The 27,821-nt window shown below is 40.0% G+C and overlaps 1 protein-coding gene across 1 annotated transcript in view; it reads right to left on the bottom strand.

The window, feature by feature from the left end:
* Window positions 1-25,296, bottom strand: part of EML6 (EMAP like 6) — a 120,487-nt gene extending 95,191 nt beyond the window's left edge. The window contains exon 1 of the mRNA XM_009476136.2: window positions 25,100-25,296. Within this exon, the coding sequence (XP_009474411.1) occupies window positions 25,100-25,296 (197 nt within the window). The remainder of the gene's footprint in view (window positions 1-25,099) is intronic.
* Between the last annotated feature and the right edge of the window lie 2,525 nt (window positions 25,297-27,821).

Below are 27,821 nucleotides of genomic sequence, written 5' to 3'. Positions count from 1 at the left end.
GTCCAGTTTAACAACTGAGTTCTGCATCTACAACTGTTTTCCCCTCCCTCTTCCAGCTGATCCACATTCATTACAAATTGACAACCCTGGCAAGTCCAGGTGCAGGTATTTTAATTGCCCGGTGCTATTTGCAACTTCTGACTTCTATTTTTTCAAGTTCAGCAGGTCAAGTAGAGGTGAAAGACTCATCAGAGAAAAACGTGTGCTGAACTGGTGTTAGGCAACAGAAAATCCTCACAGGACGGAGCTATTTTTATCAGAAAAAGCTAAAATTCTAAGTTCACATCAATTTGATATCACAGAATTCATTCTACAGTCAAGGTCTTTTTCCCAGTGGAATCTGCAGTGTCTAAGATACAGACATTACACCAAACCTCTCATGTAGTTAAGGTGTCCACTTTGTCATTGCCAGGTGGAGGCTTTCAGATGTCTAGGAAAAGGAAGCTCATTTTGAAGCCTTATACTGAAATAAAATCCTTATTAATCAAAAGACACAATTTTAATGGAAATCCGGCTCACGGCACTGCATGTAGTTATTTAAAACGTTTCCAAAACTCCATTGCTCAAGCTGAAGGATGGTATGTATTTTGCTCCACTTGTGAAAATATGCCTAAATACCGCCAACTCACATGTCTGAGAAAATCCCCACCGAGACACATCTATTTGCTAGCGGAATCCTCTGAAGACCCCGTACGCAGGCATCAGGACTTCAGCTACGATGGCTCCGTCTCTGGCTGTTACACTGGGTGCAGGAACTGGGAACAGGGAGACTGGAGGTGAAAAATGTCTAAAGACGTTAGAGTTCTTGAATCTAGCAGCAACAGAAACCTGTGGGACTACCACGGCCTGTTTCTTCTCAGAACTTGAAAGTGAACTCCGAATTTCTCCAGCTCCACGTTACTGCTACCAACTAGATGGAAGCTGACTAGCAAAGGATTTCTCTCACCTCCTTCTAGCTGTTATTCACATAGAGGCACTGTGAAGGTTAAAGGACTGTAAAAGCCTATGTAAAACATAACAAAACATATGAACAGCTAGCTTAGTGCCTCCCTCTTCATCACGATAATAAAGGAAGCACCCTTTCTTCCTGAGGGCAGTACATTAAATATATCTACTACAAACAAGGGCAGATACCGAATATATCTGCGAAAGGAAATCTAAAGTTATTTCTTCACAAACTGCAGGTGGATGGTGACTACAGCTAGGCCATATAACCTGTGGCCTTTGTCAATTTGAGAACCGTAACTCAAAGTATTTCAATACATTGTCATTTTCCCAAATTTATTTAAGACTAAAATTCTGCCAAGTTTTTCTCACAGTTCTAATTTTAGGATACTGGCTAACATGAGACACCTACATTTCCTATTAAAACTACTAAAAATACTGTAAGAACTAGATAAACACATCAAAAGCCCTTAAAAATCTTCCTTCACTCGACACATACAAACATTGTTATCTTTACAGAAATCACTAAAAGTATGAAAATATTACCCTTTACCATAGAGGCGTAAAACCCCCAAACTATGTCAATTAAACAAGTATCTCTCACCTATATCTGGTGAAAGAAAGAAATTCACTTCAGTCATTTTTAGAACTTAACTCTATACAGAAATTATAATCAGGAAAAGGTTTGGTGGTTTTGGTTTTTTTTTTTAATGTCTTTCCTGGTTCACTGATAATTTCTATGTGTTAGAATAATTCTATAATGCTTAATATTAAAATAAACTTTGTATAGTCACTTGAAAAATGTTTTACTTGTTCCACTTTTAATTTCTTTTTAACCTTTACTATTTTCCTGTGATATTGAGTATTTCCTCTAAGTCATTTACTGCCATGTTATGTAAGTACTTTTTATGCTTTCCTTAAAAAAAAAAAAAAAAAAGAAACCAAGGAGAAAAAAGTAAAAGGCTTTATTAGTTACTCAGTACATCAAGTTCACCCTAGTGTGGTGGCCCATACAAAAGCAGACTGCCTGAGGAGAAGTCGATTATATTATTCCATCAACCCACTGTCTAACCAAGTAAAAGAAAGAAGCAGCTTCAAATGTAAATGTTAATACTAATTACACAAGCCAAAGTAAAATCTGTCTTTGCTTTTGCCTTTTGGAATCTCACAGAAGACTGTATAAGCTCTAAAACCATATTTTTTCAGGCTAATGTGGGCATGAGCAGTGCTTTCAGATGAGAAACTGTAGCTCATCAGGACTAGAAAATCAAATTACTTCTTAGACTTCTATGATATAAAATCTTACTCTTGAGATTATAATTCCAAAAATCAGGATTTAATACCAACATAGCATTTTAATGATATTTAGGGAGATTACATGGACTTCCTTTAATCTTTGTGATAATTGTTTGAAAGTATATTAAGACTATATATATGGGCATAATAATGTATACACAACATAAAGAGCATGCAGATGCAAGCTAGTGCACAGCCTATATCTAAGAAAGCCCATGGTATGTATCCTGGGTACTGTATAAAAGGCAAGATGCAGAGGCATCAGAAATCCCTCTGCCGCCGAGATCCACCAGCTCCTCTGCTGCGGGTGACAGCGGAGTCTACTCCTCCCTGATGTCTCTACCTTGCCAAGGGAGGCGTCATAGATTAGTATTGCTAAAAGCAATAGAAATGACAGATAAGAAAGTTCAAAGAGGCTCAAGCTGCCTACCTTAATGACAGTTAAAATTCTGTAAATTCTTATGTCGTGTGGACAGTCGTACTTTACCAGAACAAGCGAAAGAACAAGATGAGAGTGCCCAGTGCAGCTTCTCAAGAAGCAAGCCAAACGTAGTATTTGGCACTGCCTCCGTAAATGTGAAATTCCATAAAGCAGAAGGATATGCAACAAAATTGTCTTACTTAATGTGTTGCAAGCTTTGGCTGCAATGCTAGAAGAACTATATACAGATTTCATTCTTCATTAGCTTCAGAACAGAAGCGTATGACAGCAAATACAACTACTAGAAGCGAAATAAATCAAAATGCTGTTTCCCCAATAATTGTTTAGGCAATCATGATGTTTTAAGTGCATATGAAAATGCAATTTAAGATTTGAATACAGTAAGTCCGCCTAACTCAAGTCACTGCATCTACAGGGTCTATGGGATATACCATATATACAGCATACTCAGGGTATAGCTTTTAAAATTTTGTGGTGCAAAATAGCTTCTGAGCTGGTTTGGGTATTCATATCTTGTGTTGTGCTCGCAGTATAGGCAAACAGATCAGATGGGAAGCAGACATATTTTAAGTAACGGTGCATTGGAGGAATTCCCAGATTTGCCATAGAAGGAATGATAGAACTAAGGATAAGTTTGCCCTTTTTGAGTTCCATGCTAGTGGTACCTAAGCTAGCTGGTTTGAAATACCTCCAGGAACACTATAGTCTGCAGTACTAATACACTTGCAGCTCTGCCAAAAATACAGCCATCAATATTTTCTGATTACATTTGTATTTTTGAAAGCAAAAGATTAATACATCCAACTGATGCGTGACACATTATCCACTTTCTTTTTCTCTCTTTTGCAAAAATATCAGACTAGTTGAGAAACAACTAGAATTTTAATATATGTTAATTTGTGCAATGTATTTTGCATAAATTTGCTTTTATTTTTGTATTGTGCAGGCAGCTGGAATAAGTAAAAAAAAGATCTGTAATCATCTCAGAATTAAAAAAAAATTGAAAGCCAAAGCTTTATTCCATATTCATGATTTAAATATTAAAATAGTAAAATTATACACTTCGGCTTTTATGATCTCATCGGGAAGTCATAAATATATTTGGAAATGTTTGCATTTTTACTTTGAAAATGAGCTTCATAACCTGACTGGAACATGCCTTCAAAAAAAAAAAAAAAAAAGTGTTTTTTTCTACATGGCATTAGATAATCATATCCTTTTTATTTAATTGGAAAATGACTGAGATGATTGCACTTAAGTTTAATAATATTCATGTTATCGTACTTGGCTGAAAATATGGCTCACTGGACCTTTTTTTTTTTTAATGTTTTTAAACTATACACGATAGCCTATCAACATTAAAGCGAGTGGGTGCTCCACATTTAAGAAAGATTTGAAACTAAGATTAATGAAATTAAAAGCACAGAACAGAGTAGTGATAGGAATATGTATCAAACGCTACTACACGGGACTCTGCCAAGCAGACCCCTGCGAAGGCCAAGGTCTGCTCTCCTGAAATCCAGGTTTGTGACCTTGCTTAATTTCCTCACTGCCGCATCGGGATCCTGAATTCCGTTACCTCAATGGCCGCTGCAGCCAAGTCGGCTCCCGACCTTAACATCCCTGACAGCTCTTGTTTGTAAATACGAGGTCCAACAAGGTGTCACCCCTTGTTGGTTTCTTGACCACAACAGAATAAATCCATATGTTCGGTTATTTTATACGCATTAAGAACAAACCTAAATACCCCTTCAGGCACAGCTCAACAGTGTTAAACAAAAAAATAAAAAAACTGAAAATTGCCATACATTTTTCCAACAATTCCCCATTTTAAAACCACCTTCATATCTACATAGTAGGTGTAGGAAGAGGATCCTTTTTACGTTTTCATCTCTTTACAGATAATACATACATTTGAAGCAGGGTTCCTCCTAGCCAGATGGAAATAGCTTGTAACATATAAAGATGATCTCTCTTATGTTTCCCTTGAGTATTTTGGAAACAATCCTCAAAAGAAACAAAGTCTCTTTTTCAGGAGAAACACCTATTGATGAACAAGGTAAATATTTCGCTAGTTTCTGATGCACAACGGAATATAAGCAACATATACTGAAACTGCAGGAGACTGTGGGCATGCATAGAAAATAAAAACATTAACAAATAGGGAAGATGTTCCGTTATTTCTGTGTGGTTCACACTAGTCTAGATAGTTTGGACAAAACAGTTCAGCCACCAAAGTGTGGGAGAGATTAATGCCAACAGTTTCTGCAACACTCTTCTGGGAAAGCCATCTTTCCTGGAAATCTGCATAACAGTCCTGCATGCAAACAGCGTTCACAGGAACTTATTTTCAGAGACAGTCATATTTGTATTAAGTTCACATGAGAGCAGAGAAAAAGAGGAAAGGAAATCATTACACTGTGATGGGCTGCATTTTACCTACTTCTACAAATGTGAAAATACTGAGATGCATAGCATGATCCTGAGAGCTTCTACAAGTGACTGAGTTTTGGAGCGGCTGGTTGTCAGCCCTGTATCCATCTTGGCTTGGCGTACCTCCAGGATCTCTAGTACTGCGGCCTGATGTGAATCCGCTATCACCCTAGCATTCCAACAAGAAAGGGTCTTCAAATTCTCAGATACATTTGTTAGCAATTTCCTGATTGCCTTTTGTTATTTAGAGTTGGATATTTCATTGCCAAGCCCTCAGCATAAACTACGTTCATAGATAAGTCTATGCTAGCACATAAACCACTCCAGAACACGGATTCCACACTGACCCACTACCACCTCTGCTACTGAAGTAGCAGCCGTTTTGGCCCAAGGAATTTAGTGCTTTCCCAGACAACGCCTGGACAAACTTTGGAAGACAAAACAGGGCATGGACGTTTCCTATGATCTGGATGCTGTCACCCTCTTTTGAGGAAGAAAATCAGGCAAGTGGGTGGGTGCAAGTTGTACCATGCTATTTGTTCTCAAGGCTGGAGAACAAAATGCCTTCAGTGTTTTATTTAGAAGTATAAAGAAGTCAGCTGTCCCTTGACCCAACAGTATTCCTCATGTTGAAAGGTTACAATCAACCGAACCTCGTTTTAGGGAAATAAATACTCTTAGCTGTGTAAATCAGCATCTGACTCTCGCAGATTTGGTGAAACAATGCAGATCCATAAGAAATTATTGTTTTACCCAAGAGGTATCATCTTGTGTTGACTGGAAGGAACTGTAACATAAATACCCAGATTAACACAGAAGACTGAAAATAGAACAGGAAAAAAAAAGGATGCAAGCCAAACAGAATTAAGAGAAAATAAGACGGCAAGGAAACTTTCCACATATTAGTCAAAGAATGTCTCCGAGTTAGAGAAGAGAGACCTTTAGCCAGCCTTTAGGGAGGTGACTGGGGGGTCATCAGTCACAGCAGATTGTTGCAGCTGCGTGGGAGTTTGATTGATAACTATGAAGTCGTCTCCCTAAGGGCCAGCCAGAAGCTCGTTTTTATTCAGTGTCAGCTGAGTTTTCTTTTTACAACAATGTAAGAAGTCTAATAAATTTGAGAAAAAAAGGAAAAATTATTAAATCAAGAGAAGTGTACTTTAAAATATAAATGAAGATTCTAATTAAGAAAAACAAAGATTAAATGTCTAACAACAAAATGACGTTCAAAACATGATATGCTGTCAGCTTTTTCTGTGAACTAAATACCTCGGGGGTTTTTTACTGGTTTCTGAAACAGCTGATCAAAGACGTATGCTAAAGCTTTCAAAATAAGATAGGTAAAATATGTTGGCACATCATATGAACAATTGAGTCTGGGAAGTCCCACATCAGTGAGCAATCCAAGAACAAAACAGGAGCGAGACAAACGTACTTTGTCTTTAGTTCCATCAAAGCTATTCCATTTGGGTCAGCGGGTGCCAAAGGTAACGAGAAACTCGTCGTAGCTAACTGACTGAAGGGAGCCCGAGGAACAACTGCAGTATAACATGTTGGAAGGGGTATGCTGACATTCTCACAGGAACAATCAGTCCAGAAGATAACTGGAAATGACATGTGAAATGCCATGATCTGTCTTCAGACAGAAACAGGAGCTAGAAATCTCCATCATCTTCTGAGCAGACTGTAAGGTCTTATGCTCATGCCTTAAATTTATGTTGAAATATAGCAAAGCTCTTCTGTTTGTGGATTTGGACGTGTTGTTATAAAGCCAGTAGACCAAACCACAAAGAACAAATCATGGTTGTGACTATCACTTTTTTTGGTGACTATCACTTTTTATTTATTTATTTATATCACACACCAGTGCCAAAAAAGCCCCTCCTGTCACAATCCAAGAGCTTATTTTTTTTACTGGTAATGTTTCCCAGGAGCCTAAAATTCTGTCACAACTCAGAAAAATCTCAGGTTTGCCGGTACTGAGCATCTCTATTTAGTTCCAACTGCTTAGCAATTTCGGGTGTGAGTCCAGGACATTCATAAACTGAATGAAGGACAGCATCGCTTGTCACCACTACCACCACAACAGAAGAGAAAGTGTCCAGAAGTTAAAGGAGTAATCCAGGGGTGGCCACAATCAGTACAATTTCACTGACGAGTTCTAATACTATTGATCTGAAATTATGGTGAAATGGACTTTTTGGAAATCTGAAGGGATGCTCATTCCCAAATGTGTTGCTGTATGAACACACATCTTACTGGGAGAGACACATTCCTGTTTGCCTAGAGATAACTCACAACTGCATAGACTGTGGCTGTGATCAGCTCAATTGGCCATAAATCCAAAGCACACAAGATGCTGTAACATGGAATAGAGGCATGGGGCTTTTTTAAATATTGAACATTTATGTAAAACATTTAGTCAACAATTCATTTGAAAGCCAAATACATATATTTTATATATTTATGCATTATATAATTTTACATAATGATATAATTTATACATATATACACACTATATATATGTGTGTGTGTGTGTACATACATATTAAAAAAAATACTACAAAACCAGAACACAATCCTGACAAAAGACTGAGGTGGATCAGTACACAGAAACTATAGCTCAACTGGTAGTAACCTGTGACAGCTGCAGAAAAGGCTCAGTTTCGAGGGGGTTAGGCTGACTAAATAGTTATATCTGATAGGGCGGAAGAAGGCAGAAAAAAATTTGTGCAGTGCACTTAACTGTCATCATGTATAAAGTACTTCATACCAAACTAAATGACAAGGTAAAAGAACATTTACCTCTAGGCAGTAGGGAGTCCCGCAGATTCAAAATCAAAAATAACGAATACCACAGGGAAAACGTGAAATGCAATACACTCCGTACAGAGCACATTCAGAATAATTCCATCAAATAACTATTTAACACAGCGAGAAACAGCGCACTCTGAAGAGCTGTCTTATTTAACAGCAGTGTATTCATACTTGATTTAATCTGTCCTCTGTTGAAAAGCAAAATACCATGTTTATTCCTAATTTAAATTATTTTATGACCCATCACCAGGTCTAACAGCTAACTAAAATAGAATTGTAAAATTATACTGATGTAGACACAAATGCCAAAATATTCCTTGCTCAGATAAATGGACACTGCTCTCAGCTCTCTCACAGACAAAAAATCTTATTATATCTCACATTATGCCAACTCTCAGAGAAAAATACTATCTAATCAGATGTAAAATATTCTTAAGATAGGCATTTACAAAAATAAATAGCTGCTGCCCCTCTTCTGTGCAGCTCTAAGATTTCCTCACGTGACTAGTCACACGCATGTATTCACCAGATTTGGGAAAGTGAATCTCTCTTTCTCACCCAAACCCTAGTATGCCGATGTACACAACTTTGAGTCTTTTACGCTTGTTTGGAACTCAGCCTAACCAGTCTACTCCAAGAACAGCGGAGGTCACATGCAGATCGAGTCAGTGCTGTCATTGCTAGCAAACACATAAAGAGCTACGTAACATATAGACAGTTAAAACAGGAGTCTTTACGTACACCAGGACTCCTAGCATCTCTCACAATTGTTATGTTCATCACTGACAGTCTAATTTGAGTGACATCTCATGCTGATGTTTTAAAAGAGAAGAGCTTCATCATCAATATCAAAATCATGCAATCCAGAGCTAGGTTCAATGTCCACTGACTCACAGAAATTTGTATAAAAAGTTTCAGCAGAGTTACATTAGTAAATTGTAAAGATTTCAGAAAAGTGTAAAGATTTTTACATTTCTCATGTTAGTATTTTACACTTAAAGATGTACATCTTAGTTCTCTTAACATCATGCCGTAATTAATCATAGCATACAAATAAGCCCTGGAAATCCAAGTATTTTCTAGAAATTTTAGATATTGAAGATTAATTTACTTCCAAACTTTTTAAATGACTCATCTGTGTTAACAGAGCAATTCATATGTTAGCACATAAGGTAGTGCCCACAGAGCCATCACGATAGAGCTGAAAAGCACATTATGTCTGTGGTAACTCTACAGAACGATAAGAGAAATAGCAAAGAATGAAGATGGGGTTTGGAAACGTAGCATGTTCTTTGAATCAGGTAAATTCCTTTCTCTGCTGGCTACAAAATGGAGAGTTGGAAAAAACGTATGAAGGGATCTTTCAGTACCTCTACTTAAGGTTATTTTAGGCCATCAGCTTAGAAGAGGTTTGAATTGCCTGCCTAGAAACAGTTCGTCTTTGACAACTGAATTAACTTAGGCTCTTGACTTTAGTTTCTCAAGTAACACCTAAGCTAGATAACTGAAAGAAACTACGTAAATACTTGACACGCTGTTCAAAGCCCACAGACTACGTGCACAATCTGACTTGACATGAACTTATCTTGAGTTAAGCAACATTGACTAGATTGCTTTATGGTTGCTTAAAAAGGAATTGTTGTAAAATGTAAATGCAGTAAGTTTCAAAGAAAAAGTAATGCCATGTAATTAAATTAATATTTTACATAAGCAACAGCAGATAAAATTTTCAGTATGAAGGTGCTGAGGAACCAGAGTGTCATTGGAAAAGTTCGTTAATCTTCATGTTCTGCTGAATGACTGATCAGGTATTTTGAAGAGATATTCACAAACCGCTTCAGCCTATTTTTTCTTCAGTAGAACTGGCTGCACTAAGCACCGTCATAATATAGGACCCCTTCTATTATTCAAAACACACATATCTCTTTATGCAATATGCAGTTACTGATCTTCCACACAGCTATTAATTTTACCTGTGTTTTATTGGATGTGCAGCCAGGCACAGACACAAATATGAAAGAGCAGTTGTTGTGAAGTTATTACACTACCAAAATCCATGAAATGCTGTATTTGAGAGAGATTACAGTTATCCAAGGAATGGCTTTTAAACTTCTTTTTTGTGTGAGACTAATACTAGGGGTTATATAAACAAACATGGAATTATGACTTTTTATGTTTTTATGTAAGCACTATGACTCATTCTCTTGCCTATTATTCTTTCTCTTTTTCTCTTGATTTCTTAGCAAACTATTCAAAACAGAGATTCTGAATGCAGAGTTCTGCTTTCTGTGAAATCTGAGAGAGCAGGTCTCATCGGAGCCCTTTTTGCTGTATTTTCAGTTCAGTACCGTGGTGGAGACTGAAGTTTCATGCAATTATGCAACTGCCTGGCAGCACGTCGTTCCAAGCAGTTATAATCTGTTTTACTGCTTGTCATTTTCTAATTCTCTGTTTTTTCTCTGTCTTACGGTGTCACGGATGTTACAGGTTTTTTTGCCTTCTATATCACAGTAGGAGAGAAAGCTGGCTTCATACCACAACCAGCAGGTTTGTCTGAAGAACGAAATCTATCTTCCTCTTCATATCATCTTCTCTATTTGCTTTTGCCTCAGTAGACAAAGCATTACACTCTCCCCTTACACAGAGAAAGCGGGTTTTGCTAGTAGCTCATATGCTACTTGGAGGCTAAAACTGAACAGAATATTTGAGCATAAACCCCATTTAAGATTAGGGGAGTGCCGTTTCAATAAAATGAGCTAATCAACTGCGTTCAGTTTGGTTTAGCAGACTTCCAGATTTAACCATATGATGGCAGACAGCCAGGAGTGTGAAACAGCAATGGACTTAATTGTGTGCAGGGCCATAAAGAAACAGGCCTCTGCTTTACTGATTTAAGGCATTAATTAGTTTCAGAGCTTTAAAAAAATACAAGCTTTTAAAGAAGATCTCATGTGTGCTTGTATACAGTTCAGATACCCACTTGCTCTTCTATTCTCTTATAGGTTTTCCTGAGCAAAATATCCTCTCTCCATGAAAGAATTTTGAGAATGAAGCTGCATCCATGCTAGATACCCAACAAAAAGATGTATCATACCTAATTCTTCAGTATAAATCTAAGCTAAAAAAATACAATGGACAAGCTCTCCAAAAACTTATCCCATTCCTAGCATCTATTGTTAATGCGAGCCATAGATTTTTCTGTACAATGCCTGATATTTATAATTCCTCTGGTAATTCATTAATCTATACTGCAATACAAATTGTTAAAATATACACTGACGTAACTAGTTTGGCGCAAGAGTTGAAAACTGTAGGCTTTTGCCAGGTGTGCTTTTGAAGATTTATTATTCTAGAATTCTTCTCCACATCTACAGAGCAGACAATAAAACAATAGGTCATATTCTGCTAAGAGCCTTAAGAGAGTACCAGCATTTATCAACCTCTGTATTTTCTTGCTACATGAAGGGAGGAATTATTTTCCATAGATTCTACTATAACGATAGTGCTGGCTGCTTATAACAACTCCTTATTGCCTCCTTCCTAGCTCTGGAACACAGCAGCGATGCCTTGGAGGTGAGCAGCCAAAAATCAGTATGAGACCTCCGTTGGCATAGCTAGTAGTATGCACTCCACTCACTCGGCAAACAAAACTAAAATCATATTGTATTCTTTCATACTGTATTTTATTTCTCTCTCCAAGAAATTAATCTCCTTACAAGGAGAAAAACAATAAAGTTTATAAATCTGAAAATTTGATAGAAGCCAGAGAAAAGTAAATATGAAAACAAAAACAAAAAAAAAATGCAAACCCCTCAAAACTCTAAGCTCTTAGCCAAGTTCTATCTCAAAGGAAGAAATTACTTTGTATCTATTTTCTTAACGAATGAAAAGTAATGATTTATAAAATTGCTTTTTTTGATAAAACTACTAGTATTCTGCCAGGGAGGACTTGAATTTATGAAAGGTAATTTTAAAAAGGATATCAGGATCATTTAAAAGGATAAATGAATAATTTTTAAAAGGCAGTAAGTAATTTTAGGCTGCCATACAGACTAGGACATTAGCCATAAGAGACATGTTTTAGTACGGAAAGTGATTTCGTTAATAGTTAATTTAGTAATAGCTAAAATATCACTAAAGAAAGCAGCACTGTACAAGAGCAGCTAAGTAGCTCGCAACCTATCAGCTATAGGAGTATCAGAATAGTCCAAAACCTGTATACTAGTGATATAAATCTGTGATATGAAGTGAATAGGGATATAAATTTGCTGCTCAATTACATAGAACGCAACTGTGATAATTCAGTGCCTCTATCCTCCATTCAAAAATTAAAATCTCCCTTTTAGTTGGCTGGGTAAAATTACAGACACAGCCCAATGCATTTTGCTCACAGCAAAAAATAAAACCCGTTATGTTTTGATCCCATTCTACCTTTAGAGAGAATTTGAGGGATTTAATTAAATGCAATCTTAATTAAAATGTCAGTATCTGGAGTTCATCATATCAAAATTCTTTAACACCTCAGTTTTTCTTAAAACAATATTTACTCTTTGTGTGCGTGTGTGTGTGTGCACGCTCTATTACTATCTTTGAATTTTGTCCTTCACTTTACAGGGATTTATGATAGAGGTCCCTGAACATTTTCTCATCTTAGTTCTATTTGTGAATTAATAATTTCACTCAACCAGAAATATTAGCATGTATGGTAATTTAAAAAACCCCCACAATTAGCCAAACGAATTTAGGATTACTATCCTTAGTTTAGAAAGGTGTATGTAAGTTTTAAAGCCCTACTGAAATCTACCTTAGCAAGGAATAAAGTACCTTCACCGATCCACTGTGTAAGGCTATGGAGGATAATTGCATGGGTTAATCTAGTTATCTACATTCGGTGGCTATAGTTATACAGTGTGGATTAAGCTATACTATCTTTTTTCATCTGTTTCTCAAAATACATTTCATAGCAGAAGTGTAAAAGCTTTCACGCTTTTGGCTGGATTCAAAGTAATGATTTACCACCACCAATAATAAATGCACGCATCTTATACACTAGTCATCCTGACTAGTCTCAGGTTACAGAAGAATATCTTTTTAAATGCGGCAATTACAGCCAAATCAGCTTTTCCAGACCTCTATTACCAGAACAGGTCTACTCTGGAACATACTTTGCAGCTACTGCCTCTTTCACAAACATCAGCTTTCACTGTCACTGTCTTGACTGCACCAACCTCACAACAAGACAAAGAGAGAAGTTAACATTTAGAAGACCAAAACTGTAAATATCAAACCTATTTACACAGATCTGCAGTATGACCTACAAGCAGCTTGCTCTCAAGTTTCCAGTTCAAAATATTTAGCACCTGCATAGCTGCTTCATAAAAGAACTCTTCTGAACTGCTAAGAATGCAACAGCAAAAATTTTGTTATCGGGTTAATTAAGCAAGTTTCACTTGGAACAAAGCAATAGTTGTATTTCTTCAATTCAGAAAAAGTCATGGGATCAGTGTGCTGTTCAGAAGGCAACAAAACAGAGAAACTAATTATGGCTAACACATCAGCCTTACTCCAAAATCGCTTTGTTGTTCTTCGCTCTAATCATCAAAACTTTTTATGAATACAGCAGGCTATCAGTACCTATTTATTGGCTATTAGGCCAATTTAACAATATCCAGGGGTAAAGTTTACACGTTGATGCATAGGAAATGGATACAAACTGCTTGATAGCCACTTCATTACTTCATAATCTTAACTATCCTCTTCAGTGCTCCTAGCCCGTTTTCTATTTACCCCAAGGTCCCTTATATAGTGGTCATATCTCAAACAATACATCATACAGACGGCTTTTCCCCCCCCTATTTGCTCCCAAAGAAATTCAGCCTACTCAGGCAACACCATGACTCATTTCTTAAGCTATCATTGCAATACTTTTTACTGTACATACAAAGAAGAAAGAAGGAACCCAAAAGCTCTTGTGGCTAACATCAGACTCCAGCAATGTTCATAAAGTTCAGCTTCAGTCTGCAAGCCTTACCATCTCCCGGCTTCTCTTTGGCAGAGAGATAGGAGGCTCCTCTCAAGTGGGTGAAGAGAGATGAGCCTCATACAGACAAGCAGATTTCCAAAAAAGCTGTTCTCCCTCCACTTAATAGAAGGGAAATAAAGACAATTACCTCTCCTGATTTAAACTGATTCTTTGTTAAAATTTTCTGTCGCAATATGAAATGCCAATTTTTCATTTGAAATAGTTATTTTCACTTGAGATCTGTGATGTAATTTATGTACAGAATTCTATATGCAAGAGTCTCTTATCCAAAAGAAGTTGTGTGTCCCCCCAGTTTTGTAGTTTTGTTTAAATTCTGAATAGCATGACATGTGGTAGAGAAAACAATTCATTACATGAAGAAGTATGGGAAATGTAACAGAGAGAGAAAGTGCCATGCAAAAATGAAAAAAAAAAAAAAAAAAAAAGCATAGCAACCATTTCTTTAACACCATTATTTAACAACATTAAACACCCAAAGATCTTTTCCAGTCTCAAAGGGCAAAAACTGTCATAACCTTAGCCTATGTCCAATAATCTTCTAAAAATCTCCAGGAAGGCTCTGAGCAAGCTTTTGGGTAAGCAACCTTTCCACCACAACAGATGTCACGTCTATGATAAACTTTAGTGCACAATCCACTTCTGTTTCTTCCAGGCGGCTATATTCAAGCAGGTTCCCTGAAACAGCATTACCTGAACAAGTTCTGGGAAAATGTGTTGTGAAAACACACCGCTTAAGGAACACATGTACCTATTACTAGGTAATAAAGTTCTCTGTTGTGTGGGGCTTTTTTAAATGTTTAATGAACTATTACTAGTTTACCCAATTAATGATACTTACCTGCCAGACCTATGGTGTTACATTAAACTAACATGCACCTAAAAATGCAAGTAACACTCCTGTTTGTGATTTTAGTGGGCTACCTGCTTTAAGTACCCTTTGTAAAATGCTGTTTCCCACAACCCCGTAGCTCAGCTGCAATTCTTTAAAACCTGTTTCCTGGATTAAGACATAAAATAGCCACTACAGGCTGTAAATAGAGCATGCCTTCAAAATTACTCTGATATTAGTAATTCCGGGTTAGATCCTCATCTGTACCACACCACTACGTTCTCATGCCACAGAAAAGGACGGCAGCTGCTGGAAGAGAATTTACGTGCCAGCCTTAACTGCAACCTGTAAAGGTGCCCGGTGCACCGACATGAGGGAAACAGAGGTACGTTTACTGTAAGGCCACCTCCAGATACTTAACCAAACAGCAAAGAGAACTCTCTGGCAAAAGGCATTTGCATTATTTACCTCTTGGGAAGGAGGGATTGCATTATAAGCAGGCTTATAAGGAATACAGCACAGAACTGCCCATCCCAAAAGCAGCTTGTCAAACTGAGCTGGTGATATCTAATTCCCAGATATACCCGGACAAACTTTTTCAGCCCGACAAGCAAAAGTTTTACAATAGCTCTTTCAACAAAAGACAGCTTTCCCAAAGACTCAATGTAATATCCTTTCAGACATTTGTGGCCTCCATCTGTTGCCACATATTTAGAAAGAAATGCAAACCTCTCGAAGTAGGAGAGCCAGCCCACATGCAGTAATCACTGTGTGTTTCTAAGACCTTGGACCGGGAGCATAACTGCACATTACAAACTTGTTTTGCGGCTGCTAATAGAAAGAGAAGTTTCACTGAACAGCATGTCAATGGGTGTTTAAAATAATATATAATCTCTAAACAGATGAGAAAGTAATCTCGGAATCCTAGAGGAATCAGGAATCTGCTATAGACCTACTGCTAACATCTTGTTTAAATTCAGCCACACTAGTACACATTCAACAGCAGTGTCAGCAGGGCCAAAGAGCTGGTCCTGTTAGTGTGACTTGTCACACATACGTAATCGTCTTTCTCATGTTCTGCCAGACAGAAGGCCGAAGAGAAAGCTCAACTTTTACCTAATCCTAGATTCCAGCATTTGGAGAACTAAGCCAAAAGTTCCATTGGGTACCTTATGAATAATGTTCAAAAACTAGAGATATGAAAGAAAAAATTAAGGAAATTCACATGTAACATGTTTTCTGGTCAGACAGAAGCTGACTGTGACTAACCTTTTGTTAAATATGTCTTAAGATACGTAGAAGAAGGAAAGTATGGTCTGACTAGTCAGGGTGGAAGGAAAAATGCTCCAACCTTAATTGCAAGTAGAGCTGTAATAGACTGAAAGTATATTTTATTGCTTGTCTTTTTTTACTATAGTTAACTTAATCATTTCTAGAATAAACAACATCTCTCAAAAAAAGAGGGAAATATTACACTGTATCCTGAATTCTTCAGACGTTCAGCTCATCTTGCCTGAAACTGTTATAAATACCCTTATTTTGCAATTAATATTTGTAAGTAATAAGTTACTACTAAAGACAGTATAAGAGTAAATGACGCTTGCAAATTTTATCTCTGCATATGGAAGACAATTTCTGAGGATGAGGAAGCAGATGTTTTGCATAAATACACGCCCAATTTTGATGTGGATGCATCGATATTAGTATGACTATACATAAACGGTATTACTAGTCAGCAATTTTCAGGTAGGATTATCCTTGAACGTTCAGGTCTGCTGAAAATAATGAAAGCATTCAAAATTCCTGATAAAAATTCAGCAAAATCTTTTGTAACAAGGAGTGTTAGGCAACCAAAATAAAGGGGTTGCTATATCTCTCTCAGACTATAGTTTATTTCATATTCTATTTTATTACCATAGTTTCAGTGTACTCCAATCCATCTGTCACAAAATAAAGACTTCAAAGCCAGCATCAACAGAAATTACATCAATAAGATCCAGTGTACCAAGGCTCATTATACTGTTAGACTGCTTAAAGAAACGTGATGTATTTTGTATGAAAACCACATTAGTACATGCAGAACACCTCAGCAATAATCCTGAAATCCGAGTGGGTACAGCAAGACAACACACTTATCAAAATTTGGAATCAGCAAGTCCACCTCTGTCTGCTGAGTTGATTCACTATGCTGTTAGCCGTGTCTGGCACGTGCAAAAAACCCCAGAGGCTGTAAAAGCAAACATACAACCCGGAACATCACCACTACGCAAAGTCACACAAATAGCAATGCCCCTTTGTTTCGTTTGAGTAATACATCATGATTAAGTTGTTCTTAACAACTTGCACAACGTTGTTCAGAATGTAAGGTAGAAATGATGTGAAAACTAAACCAGTAACTTCTATTTCCAGTATCTTTGCAGAATGCATACAACCCTTTCCCTGCAATACCAATGACCCCAGACAAAAGCACTGTGATGTTCTCCCCCGAGTGTGTCCAACGTCACTGTCCCTGAAGATGCAGCAGGGTGGAATGATGTTTCCTTTAGAGATCTCTTGGGTTGGTTCATCATGTCTGTCTTCAAGGCAGACATAAACACATGGCCTACGCTTGGCCCGAAGGTCAGGCCTACCTAAAGCTTTGGAGGTCTCACTCCAAGCCTTCTAGAAATACCACCTCTAAAGCAGAATTTAAATTCAACATGTCCAGTAGACAGAAACTCCAGATACATTTGTGCCCCAAGAACATTTAGTTATCTCATGAAAAACAAGCTGCTATTCCAAAATAGAGTCTTTAAGTGGAGAAAGAAGTAGGCATTTTTGCTGTTCACCAAGGTTCCTTAAAAAACCTGAGCAGTAGGCAAGTGAGCAGAATACTCTTTTAAAAAGACCCCAAAACTCCTCCTACTTTTGCAGAGAAACTTTCAAACACTTGGAGCTGCAGAAAGTGTATGGGTACTAGGCCTAAGCCTGGTACTAAAGTCATGGAGGATACTTCCTAGAAGTATTTATGGCACCTAAAACTGTTCCAGCAGTTTGTCCTTCTACAGACATAGAAGTATTGCTGCAAATATTGCTGCAGCTCCTTCTCGGCCAAGACTTTTTTTTTTTTTTTTTTTTTAAATAATAACATCCACCAAACTGAAAACCCTGTTTCTACTCCCAAACAGCCATTATAGCAGAGGAGCTTTGTTCTGCAGTGCAGTACAAAACCAAAAAACTCCCTCTTCCATTTCCGCCAAAGGAAGCGCAGCCCTTGTGTCCTTGAGGAAAAGCCCGAAGCGCGGGCTACAGCAGCTTACACCTTCTCAGCTGAAAAGCCTCGCTTGCCAGTTTGTGTGGTGAAAATGCTGGAAGGAGATTTGCAGCCCCTATCAGACACAATTCTTTCCTGAGACACCCGGTTGTGAGCAAGTTAGCATGGGCAAAAGTATGATTTTTTAATACTAATTGCCGAAATACACATTATTATTTCTCCATTAAGTGTTAAAAGAAAGATGTGACTCTTCCTGCAAAAACCTCATCAAGACTTAGAAGAAAGAAAATAAGTGTCTGGAAATTGCCTAGATAAATCTATCTGACATCCATTTAGTCAGGCTGATCTCTCCCGTCCTACAAGATGCAGTTTATAAACTTCTGTAAAAATTAGAATTTGTATACTTTTGCAGGAAATTTTGTAGTAGAAAATGGTAATACAAAACTGTCTCATAAGTTCCTCCCATCTTTCTAACTAAAAAGATAATTTGAAATTAGGGTTACTCATATCAAAGCATTTTCTATGGGTTTTCATCCTGTTAAACAACGATTACGCACCACTACCTGATGATTCCTAGTCATCTTAAATCAAATTGAAATAAAATAAAACAAGTAAAAGAGTTGCAGAGAGTTATTGCAGAGCAAATGTAAAAAAAATATTAAGCTTAGTTTAATTTTTTTAAATTTGAGATACTGTAAGCAGTGGTGGAAAAAAAGTAAAATAAGGTGACACAGAAATCTCTAACTGCAAAATTCCAATATAAGACTAATGCATACCAAAACCTTGGTTTTTAATAAGCTGGATACTCAGTTCTGTGTGAGAATGAGTTGCTTCACACAAATCCAATTTAAAAATGTAATATACTAGCTGATACAGACTTAAACACTTGTCTTTTTTTCAGCTGTGAAAAGATGAAAACATAAAAAAGATCCAAACATTTTCTCCAGAGGAATACAAGTGCTTCCTATTTTGTTGGACATGTTTATTTCTTTTCCATTTTGAAAATGAGTTAAATCAATCTGGTGATTTAAACGCTCAAAACTCCACTTGTGATTTTTAACGCTAAACGCCTTTTCACTTGCCCAGACAAGCAAGCGAGCTGTGACTGGACAAGCAGTAAATCTTACATATCTGACATATCACTGGGATGTATACAGGCTGCTCTGTTTAAATACTGTGGTTAAATGACAGCCATTCTCATAGACATATTGCTACCAATGCCTGCTGAGTTTCTCTAGACTTTTAACTGATCTATGTATTTTTAAAATCCCGTTCAATGAGATGCTATATATATTCCAACATGTCTGATGCATTAATATGGATATTTAAGAAACAAATACTTATAGCAGCTCATGCCCCAGTAAAGACTTAAAATCTAAATGCAGCGCAGCAGTCAAGCAGAGCAAAAAGAGTGGCCACCAGAACTTCATGAAATAAACGGCATTTTCCCCTGGCTTTTTGAGATTGAAAGCAAAAGAAGCAATAAGCTGATTAGATGAGTTTTTATGGGGGGATTAATTTATTTTATATGAAACTCCTTTACCAACCTACTGTCTCAAAACAGTTCCTAAAGCACGTTAGCATACATGGCTCTCGGATTCTGCTTCACCCTAACTGTTCCAAAGTCATGTCTTTCCAATTTTAACAGCTTTGCATAGGAACTTGCGCAGCACTCGCATAAGAAACAGGTCTGGAATTTCTGTTGTTGAACATCTCGGGTGGCTTCACTGGTACTTTGCTATCTTTTAGGTCACTACCTTTCAGCAGACCTGCAGGCGCACCTTCTGTGACTGAAGCCAGGGTTTAGCACAAGCTCCAGACAGTGCAGTCTTCCGTGCACTCGTGGTAAGAAATAACCACAGTAACTTGAACATCATTTTATAGCAAACAAGTGCTGTCACTTACCATCCAAATGGTGGCACCTAAACATGCATTTAAAGTATTTTAGATCCCTTCAAATAAGCACCACCCTATAAACAGAAATATTATTATAATACATAATTTTAAATAAAAATATTAAAGTACAATTTAGGTATTTTAACTCTGAGGTTTTGATTTGCATACCTCTGCCATCAATTTACTTATTCCAATAACGTTTACTACAGTCAACAACATATGACATTGCTTCAAGCATCACATTTCTTTTTTCCCAACTGCAGAAAGACAAGAAAGCACGCAGTCACGTTCCAATACGCATCCTGTCTCCTGAAACGATCGCTCTAAAGAACAAACCAGGCCTCCAGTCACTCTCGCAGCCCAGTAAATCTCATCACCACTGGCACATCCGCGTTTTTAATCTCAATCTGTCAGCACAGTGGAACACACACCCCAGCATACTTACAGCAATATTCTGATAAATCCGACATTACTATTGCGTTGTAAGCAGCCTTACATAAACAACATGCTTTGGCATCCATAGATAACAGGCTGGCTTTCCGGGTACCATGCCCGGGCAGCAAACACTGCAGAGAGACCTGTGGAAGGGAGCAGTCTCTTGTGGCACTCTGCCTCACAAATGACTTGCTTGAAGGCAAATGGAATGGAAAATGTGTTTTTGTAAATGCATAATACTACAACATATCCGGTAACACGGGGAACCGGGGTATATAAAAAGTGAAGGTGAAGTCTTCGATATGCTGTCAAAGGCGTTCTCTCAGTAAGTGTTGACATATTCAGGAAGACTGTTCAATTCTGTAGAAATTCTTGGAAATACAAGAATGGGGAGACATAACAATTTTATTACTACACCATTGGAAAAATTTCTCAAGGTTAGGAACCTCTGTTTACAAAGGAATTCTGTAAAAATAAATAAAATCAATTATATTTTCAATTATAATAAGAGGCATCTCGACTGTTTGGGGGTTTTTTGTTTGTTTGTTTGTTTGTTTTCCTGTTTTCTCTGTCAAGCTTTTTTGGCTTTCACGTGCATAAAGCGCAGATTTCACATGCATAAACTGCAGAAAAATTATAGGACAGGACTGCCTCCATTTAACATTTCATCAAGAGAAAAAAGAGGAGTGATCTAATTGCTTGCTGTTATACAAGTAATGCTCAATATAAAAGTAAGAAAACCTTCTGTTCATTTGAAAGTGTTCAATTACTGTCAAAACTAATGATCCAGTCTTGCATGCGGTTATACTAAACGTAAATCCTACACTTGCACAAATTTTGTTGAAGGCAGTGACGCTGCATGAATTGCAAGATTCTCCTTAATACATTGACTTACAGCCATTAAAAGGAGCTGCTGCAAAACCCCACTTCTAAATTACTGGAGAAGGAAAACAATCCCCATATGTTAATGTTACAGCTTCTGAAACCTAACCCTGCAAAGCACAAATGACTGAATTCAATGAAAACAAGTTACATGTGTAATACCTCTACACGACACTTTCTATGTTAAAATGTTGCAATAGCTATGCTTTTACGTAGCTATTACACATTAGCTATGATGCTTCAGCTAGCTCACATTTTAAGAACAATCAAACGTAGAGCTACCGTGCAAGGTGCTTCAGGATTGCTTTGTGGTCTGTAAGACAGACCTTAGGGCAAACCGTAGGGCTGGCAGCTCAGAGAAAGGAGGAGCGTTCTGACTTTCACCACCCCGAGCTGCTAGGCTGTACTCAATAATCAAAGCTTGCTTTTTTTTTTTTTCCCAAAAAAAAAAAAAAGACAACAGAGAGGGAGAAGAATAGGGTGTATCTTATGCTCTTTGATTGTAAAGTAAACTTCATAAATAGCATGTCTTTTTAGTCTCCAAACAAAACGCATCAGTGGTCTTCGGAGACCAGAGCCAATGCTATTCATTTCAACCATGTGTTGATCCTCTTTTATAATGACAGTATGTGTTGATCAATAGTATTAACTATTCCACAACTAAATAACATGCAAGAAGAACCGTGTTACACGACTGGAAGTAACAAAAGAATCACAGAATGCTTTAGGTAGGAAGGAGAGCTCTGGAGGTTACCCAGTCCAACCCCTCCACAAAGCAGGGCTCACTTCCAAGTTAAATCAGGCAGTTCAGGACCTCATCTCATCACGAATTTAAAAGTAGGAAGAGCCTGGAAGCACAGCACCTTGTAGTGGCTGTGCACAGAAAACAAAACGCTTCAGAGCTCACTTGTTCATACTCTGAACATCTACCGTATTAGCTGAGTGCAGTATATTAAGTTCTTTACACAAACAGAACTTATTTTTCAAATATGAATCTGAAAAAAAAGAAGTTGTTTCTCCATTGATCCAATAGAGTCTGGTTTACTTCTGCCCAAACTGAATTATGTCCAACTGCATTATCTTGATACAAAGCAAGAGGCAGGACTATCAAACTTGTGAAAACCCATTAAACATACACTTTTAAACGTGTGACCTTTTCACCAAGGACAAATATGCACTTTCATGATTTTAATAAACACTTCAAGGTAACGCACAGGTTCTCAACCTTCTGATTCAAGGGTTCATCAATTTTTTTTTCCACAAAATAATATCCACTGAAACCTTTCAACACAGAAGGAGCTAACAGCAATCCTCGGAAACAGATCTTCCCACTTCAATGTCTTCCAGTCTTAATGATTTTACAGTATTTTCCAAAATCTGCAAGTTTTATTTTTTTTAAATCACATTTCAAATCTCTTTAGAAATTACAACCTGTTGGACTGCAAATGTACACGCTGCTGTTTAGAAGCTGGTCTCAAGCAAGTAAATACCAACAAAACCAGGAAAAATTGGGTAAGTACTTTCATCCCGTTCATCTTAATCGGATGACAGCTGTGAAGCCTAAAATGTGAGAGTTTAAACGCCTGCATTTACTAGCCATATCAGTGATAACCACACAAGGAACCATCTCCTTAGAAGTCCTTACAGTGAGGGGATATTACATCAATAAGGACCGCAGGGTGCATCAAAAGCAAAGGAGGCAACCGTTACCGGGTACAAACAATAGACTGTTCTAGCAGCATTTTGGAGATCCTCTGCTTCCTTAAACCCCACGTGACAGCCACTTTTCTTGGCCACTAAAGGCTGAACTTAACTGTTATTTGGGTCCTGCTCGTGCTTTCTGGACCCCAGTCTTTCATCCTTCGTTGAAACTATAGTCGCCCTACAGAATTCTGATCTTGGTGCAGATCAGAAACAAAACTCACCTTGCCAAAGCATGAGCTGGACATGCAGCGAGTCCCTCAAAACACCTGCCAATTTGAACAGGTGGTTGCAAGTTTTCTTTCAGGAGCAGAACGGGCACAGGCAGCGTTGAAGGACAAATACCAGACACTCGTATTCTTTCTGTTCCCGTTGTACATTCTAAATGTGACGCTGCCAAAAGCAGTCTCCTAATATGAGATGGCTTAAAATAAAGGGCACGGAGCTGTACAATTGGTTTTGGGAGGGAGGTTTTGTCAAGTACAATAACCGGGACATTTTTTCCTCAGCTGATGGAATATTTAAAAAAAAAAAGAAGAAGAAAAAAGGAGAGAGAACCAAAGCATCACTGCCCAACCAAAAACCAGTGGATATATGTAACCAAAAACCAGTGGATATATGTAGATATGTAGGTGTGTCTTGACAAATTGTACTTCTAGTATTTAATGAGAATTCAAACATAAGCTCAGAAATATACAACTCTCTACATGGATTATACTTCATATACCATAGAGTATCAAAATTTATGTCCCTACAACAAGGGAAACTTTAATTTCATGGTAGTCCAGATGCATCTAAAAAACACATTCTTCTCTGAAGGACCTGAGCAGCCAAGTGTCTATTTAAACAGCCTTTTGGAACTGATACTACCTTTGAAACCAGAATCAACTTTTATGCACATCCACCATATTTCATGAAATGCTACTGCTTTAACGCATTATAAAGGGGAGGAGAAGAATGCTACTAGGATACACAGCAGCCAAGAGCTCTGACTGGGAGAAGCGGATGGTTTTCCGTAAACAAGGCTCCAGAATGATTATATGACAATTATGTGACTTTGCTACTGAGTGTCAAAACTCTGACTCCAGCAAATGTTTCCACAGTACTACTGCACCATGAGTCACCTGGGACTATTCTGGTTTCACACCGTCAAGAAAACGCTTCATTCATGCTGAATTAGGTGGGAAGGGAGGGCAGCAGTTAGCTGTGCCCCGCGGAGTGGCATTACCATGCAACATCCTTTATAAGGATATTCTAGGTTCAGATTTCTGTCGTAAAGTAGCAGAGACAACATTAATTTTCTATTTCACTGATGTAAATTTCTGTATTTTTCACATTTTTTTAAAAGGCTGCCTTGAACTCTGTAACCACATGTGTTATCTTGTGAGGTGCAGTAAAATTAATATTTCTGTAAGAGAACAGCATCAATGAAGCCCCCTTCTTAGACAGTATTTGAAAGAAAGAGACAAAAAATTTGGTCAGACCAGGAGCAGGACCTGTGCTTCTGTAGCCATCTTGCACCAGCATGCTTGGGATTTTTTGGCTGGAGTACAAACAGCTAAACTTGATTTTGAGTGAAATTTTCCAGATTTTTTTATATATATATATAATAAATAAATAAATAAAATTTATATATATAAATATATATATATATATAGTTTGACCTATGTGCCAGATTTATGGCACTCTTGTGCTGGGATTTGCTGAGTGTAAGGAGAGCTACACCTGCCTTCTGTAAGACATCAGAATCGGTGAGCTAGGGTCCCAGCACTGGCAAGATTAAGGTGCTGGATCCACGATTTTGCAGCACGGTTGCACTGAGCTCTTCCCGGTGCATTTCCGTACTGAAGCAAAGTGCTTTGCTTTTGGTGCAGTGCGATATAAAAACTTACCTTCTCTCTTATTATAGCAACGTTTTGCAGCTTTGCTACAAAAAAATAATAATAAACAGTACCTAGAAACCCATCTTTCCCCTAGACTGCTGGTAGCAAACCCGAGCTGCTTTAAAACGACAGGTACAGGCTGAGCCGTCAGACGCAAGGAGGGGGTTTTCTGCCAGCCCTACATTCTCCTCCCTTCCCTTTAAACCCCACCCCACCCCACCACCAGAACAGTCAGCCCCCTTACCTGATAATATCGTCGTTGTGCCCGAGGAAGAATTTCTGGCTGTGCTCTCTGGTGTTATAAACCACGCCGACTCCGGCCACGAAGTAAACCACCTCTTTGCCCGCCGTGTAGTACAGGTTGTTGCGGCACTGGTGACCCCTGTACCCGTAAACCCACTCCAGACGGAGCTGGCATCGAGGAGCTGTCCGATCCGCCATGATAACCAATCCCCTCTCCCCACAAGCACACACAAAACCTGGCGCTGCCCCTCCTTCCCTTAACTCCTTCCCCCTTCAGGGTTTTCCCCTGTGAAACGTTAGCGGTCCCTGCCCAGCTGCCGAAGCTTCAGGTGGCACTTTCGAGCGACGATCTTAAATGGAAAACACATTCGCGGATCAGGGCTGCTGCCGCCGCTCTTACCGCTGCGCTGCCACCATAATCTGCTACCGCTGCCGCTGCCCAGGACGAGCAGCTGCCGCTTCCCCGCCGCTGCGCGACCCAGGCAACTTCTTGGGGGAGAAGGGAGAGCACAAAAACACACCTACATAAGCAGCAGACAGGGCTTTTTCTTTCCGAAGGCAAAGTAACTTCTGTGCGTCACCACCACCGCCACCTGCCAAAGGCTCCCTGCTGCATCTCCCGTATTGCACCTTCTCGGCTGCCTGCAAAAAGCTTCCTGGGTGCTCCTCGAGATAGCTATCTTTGGGTCAAAACTGAAAGAGAGAAAAAACAAAAGCCGTGTTTTTGAATTGCAGAATGCACGTGTATTTAAAATGCAAAGGGACTACTGTGATGGGGGGGGGGGGCACTGTTTGGATCCGTGCTCGGGCAGTTCTGAGCGGTCTAGGGTCTTCTACGCCTTTTCAGGAGGATCCAGTGCTCTGAGTCTTCATATGAGATACTATTGAAACAAGGCTCCCATACAACATCCAGCATAAATCACCCCGCTTTTCCTCATCCCCCAGCAACCCCAAACTTCCTCCTTTTGAAGTCTGCAGCAACTATGTAATTAAAACAATTTTTTATGTTCTCATTTTTCAGTCACCAGCCACTGCAATTTGCCATGAAGTAGGGGGGGGCTTGTGTTTTTATTTACTCTCATCCTTTGGAACGATATTCCCAAGGAACACATTTCCTCGCTTGTCTTCTGCTTTTTCTAAGGCAAGATTTGTATCGTCATTATCACTCTGGCGTGGTTGCTGCACGTTGTTTGTGACAAGACGTCCACCACTTTATAGTGTCACTCCGCAAGAGACCAAACCCAACCCTCCAGAAACTCAGCCACAACCGCAGGGAAGAGAACGCTGAAACCAGAGGAGCAAAACCAAAGACTCATTCCTAGGGCACGGTGCCAGAGGGAAGGGAAGGATAAACTGCCCACGGCGAGGCTCACCGCTTTCCCTTTCCCCACACAACACGCCTCACATTCGTTACCTGCCCAAACTGAAGGGCAGCGTGTTGATACCGGCTGACAGGAACGCTTACAGCGCCGGCGATACTCCCCGGACACGGGCAATATAACCCGCAAGCGATGCAGCCCGCCCTCGGTGAATTACGCTCCAGGCTTGAGGCAAACCTTAGAGCGAAACCTGGCATCGCACCCAGAGCAAGTCTCCAGAGGAGCATCACCCCCCCCCCACGGCCCCCGGTCCCTATCGCGGGCAGCCCGGCGCTGCCCCGCCGCCGGAGCAACGTCCCCGCCGGGGCGGGCGACCCCCGCGGAGGGCGGCCCCGGCCGCACCGCCTCAGGGCCGGGCGCTGCCCTCTCCCCCCGCACGGCGCCGGCGGGGGGGCGGCAGCCCCGGCGTGGGCGAGGGGCGGAGGCGCGTCCCCCCCTCAGCGCGGTGGGGTCGGGGCGGGGGGGGTGGTGGTGGTGGTGTGGCAGCGGAGGCTCGGCCGAAGCAGCGGCTCCCCCGCCACCCGACAACGGCCGCCCCTTCCCCGTGCGCACCGGAGGCGGAGGCAGGCGGCGGTGCGAAGGGACGGCGCTCCCTCGGGGCGTGGGCGAGCGCGGAGCGGCCCCACCGCCTGTGGGGAGCGGCTTGGGTTGGCAGCCGCGGCGGGGGCGGGCGGGCCGAGCGCCGCGGCGCCTCACGGGGATGCGAGTTCCGGCGGCCGCCGCGCGGCAGGCAGCGGGCGGGGGCGGAGACTACGACTCCCAGGCTGCCCCGCGGCCAGGCGGCGGGCGGTTGCCGTGGTGACGGCTCTGCGGCGGTGCAACGGCCGCGGCGCGAGCTGGGCTGGCGCGCGCCCCCCCTAACGGCCGCCCGCGGCTCTTCCCGCCCTTTCGAGGGCGCTCGCGGCGCACCCTGAAGGGAGCTACCCCGCTGCGCGCGCCCTCACGCGCGGCGCTCCGTCAGCAGCCCGACACAGGGCGTCAAACGTTGGGTGCAAGTGCGCCCCAGTCCCTCCCTCAACCGGCCTGGCCTGCCGCACCCCTCCCCTAGAAATTCACGCAATAAAAACCACCCTTCCGCTTTCCCCCGTTCATGACTGCGTCCAAAAGCCTCACAAGAACTTAGAAAAACGTACATGCAACAAAACTCGCCGATCCCTTCTTCGCGGTCAGCTTTTTACTGCGTTCGATTGCTTTTCCAGCAGTTAACCTGGCCAAATCTTCGCAGTCACGCGCCAGAACGCACACCTTGCTTTGTCCAAACGTACGCAGCCATCAACACGATCGTTCGTTGCTGCCAAGCACGCGACCCATTACTACAAAAGCCCTTTTCAAAAGGAACGATAA

Source organism: Nipponia nippon, unplaced genomic scaffold, assembly GCF_047370975.1.
Source record: "Nipponia nippon isolate SJK-2023a ecotype South Korea unplaced genomic scaffold, ASM4737097v1 scaffold_4, whole genome shotgun sequence".
NCBI classification, from domain to species: Eukaryota; Metazoa; Chordata; class Aves; order Pelecaniformes; family Threskiornithidae; genus Nipponia; species Nipponia nippon.
This window is presented reverse-complemented; position numbering and strand designations above follow the sequence as displayed.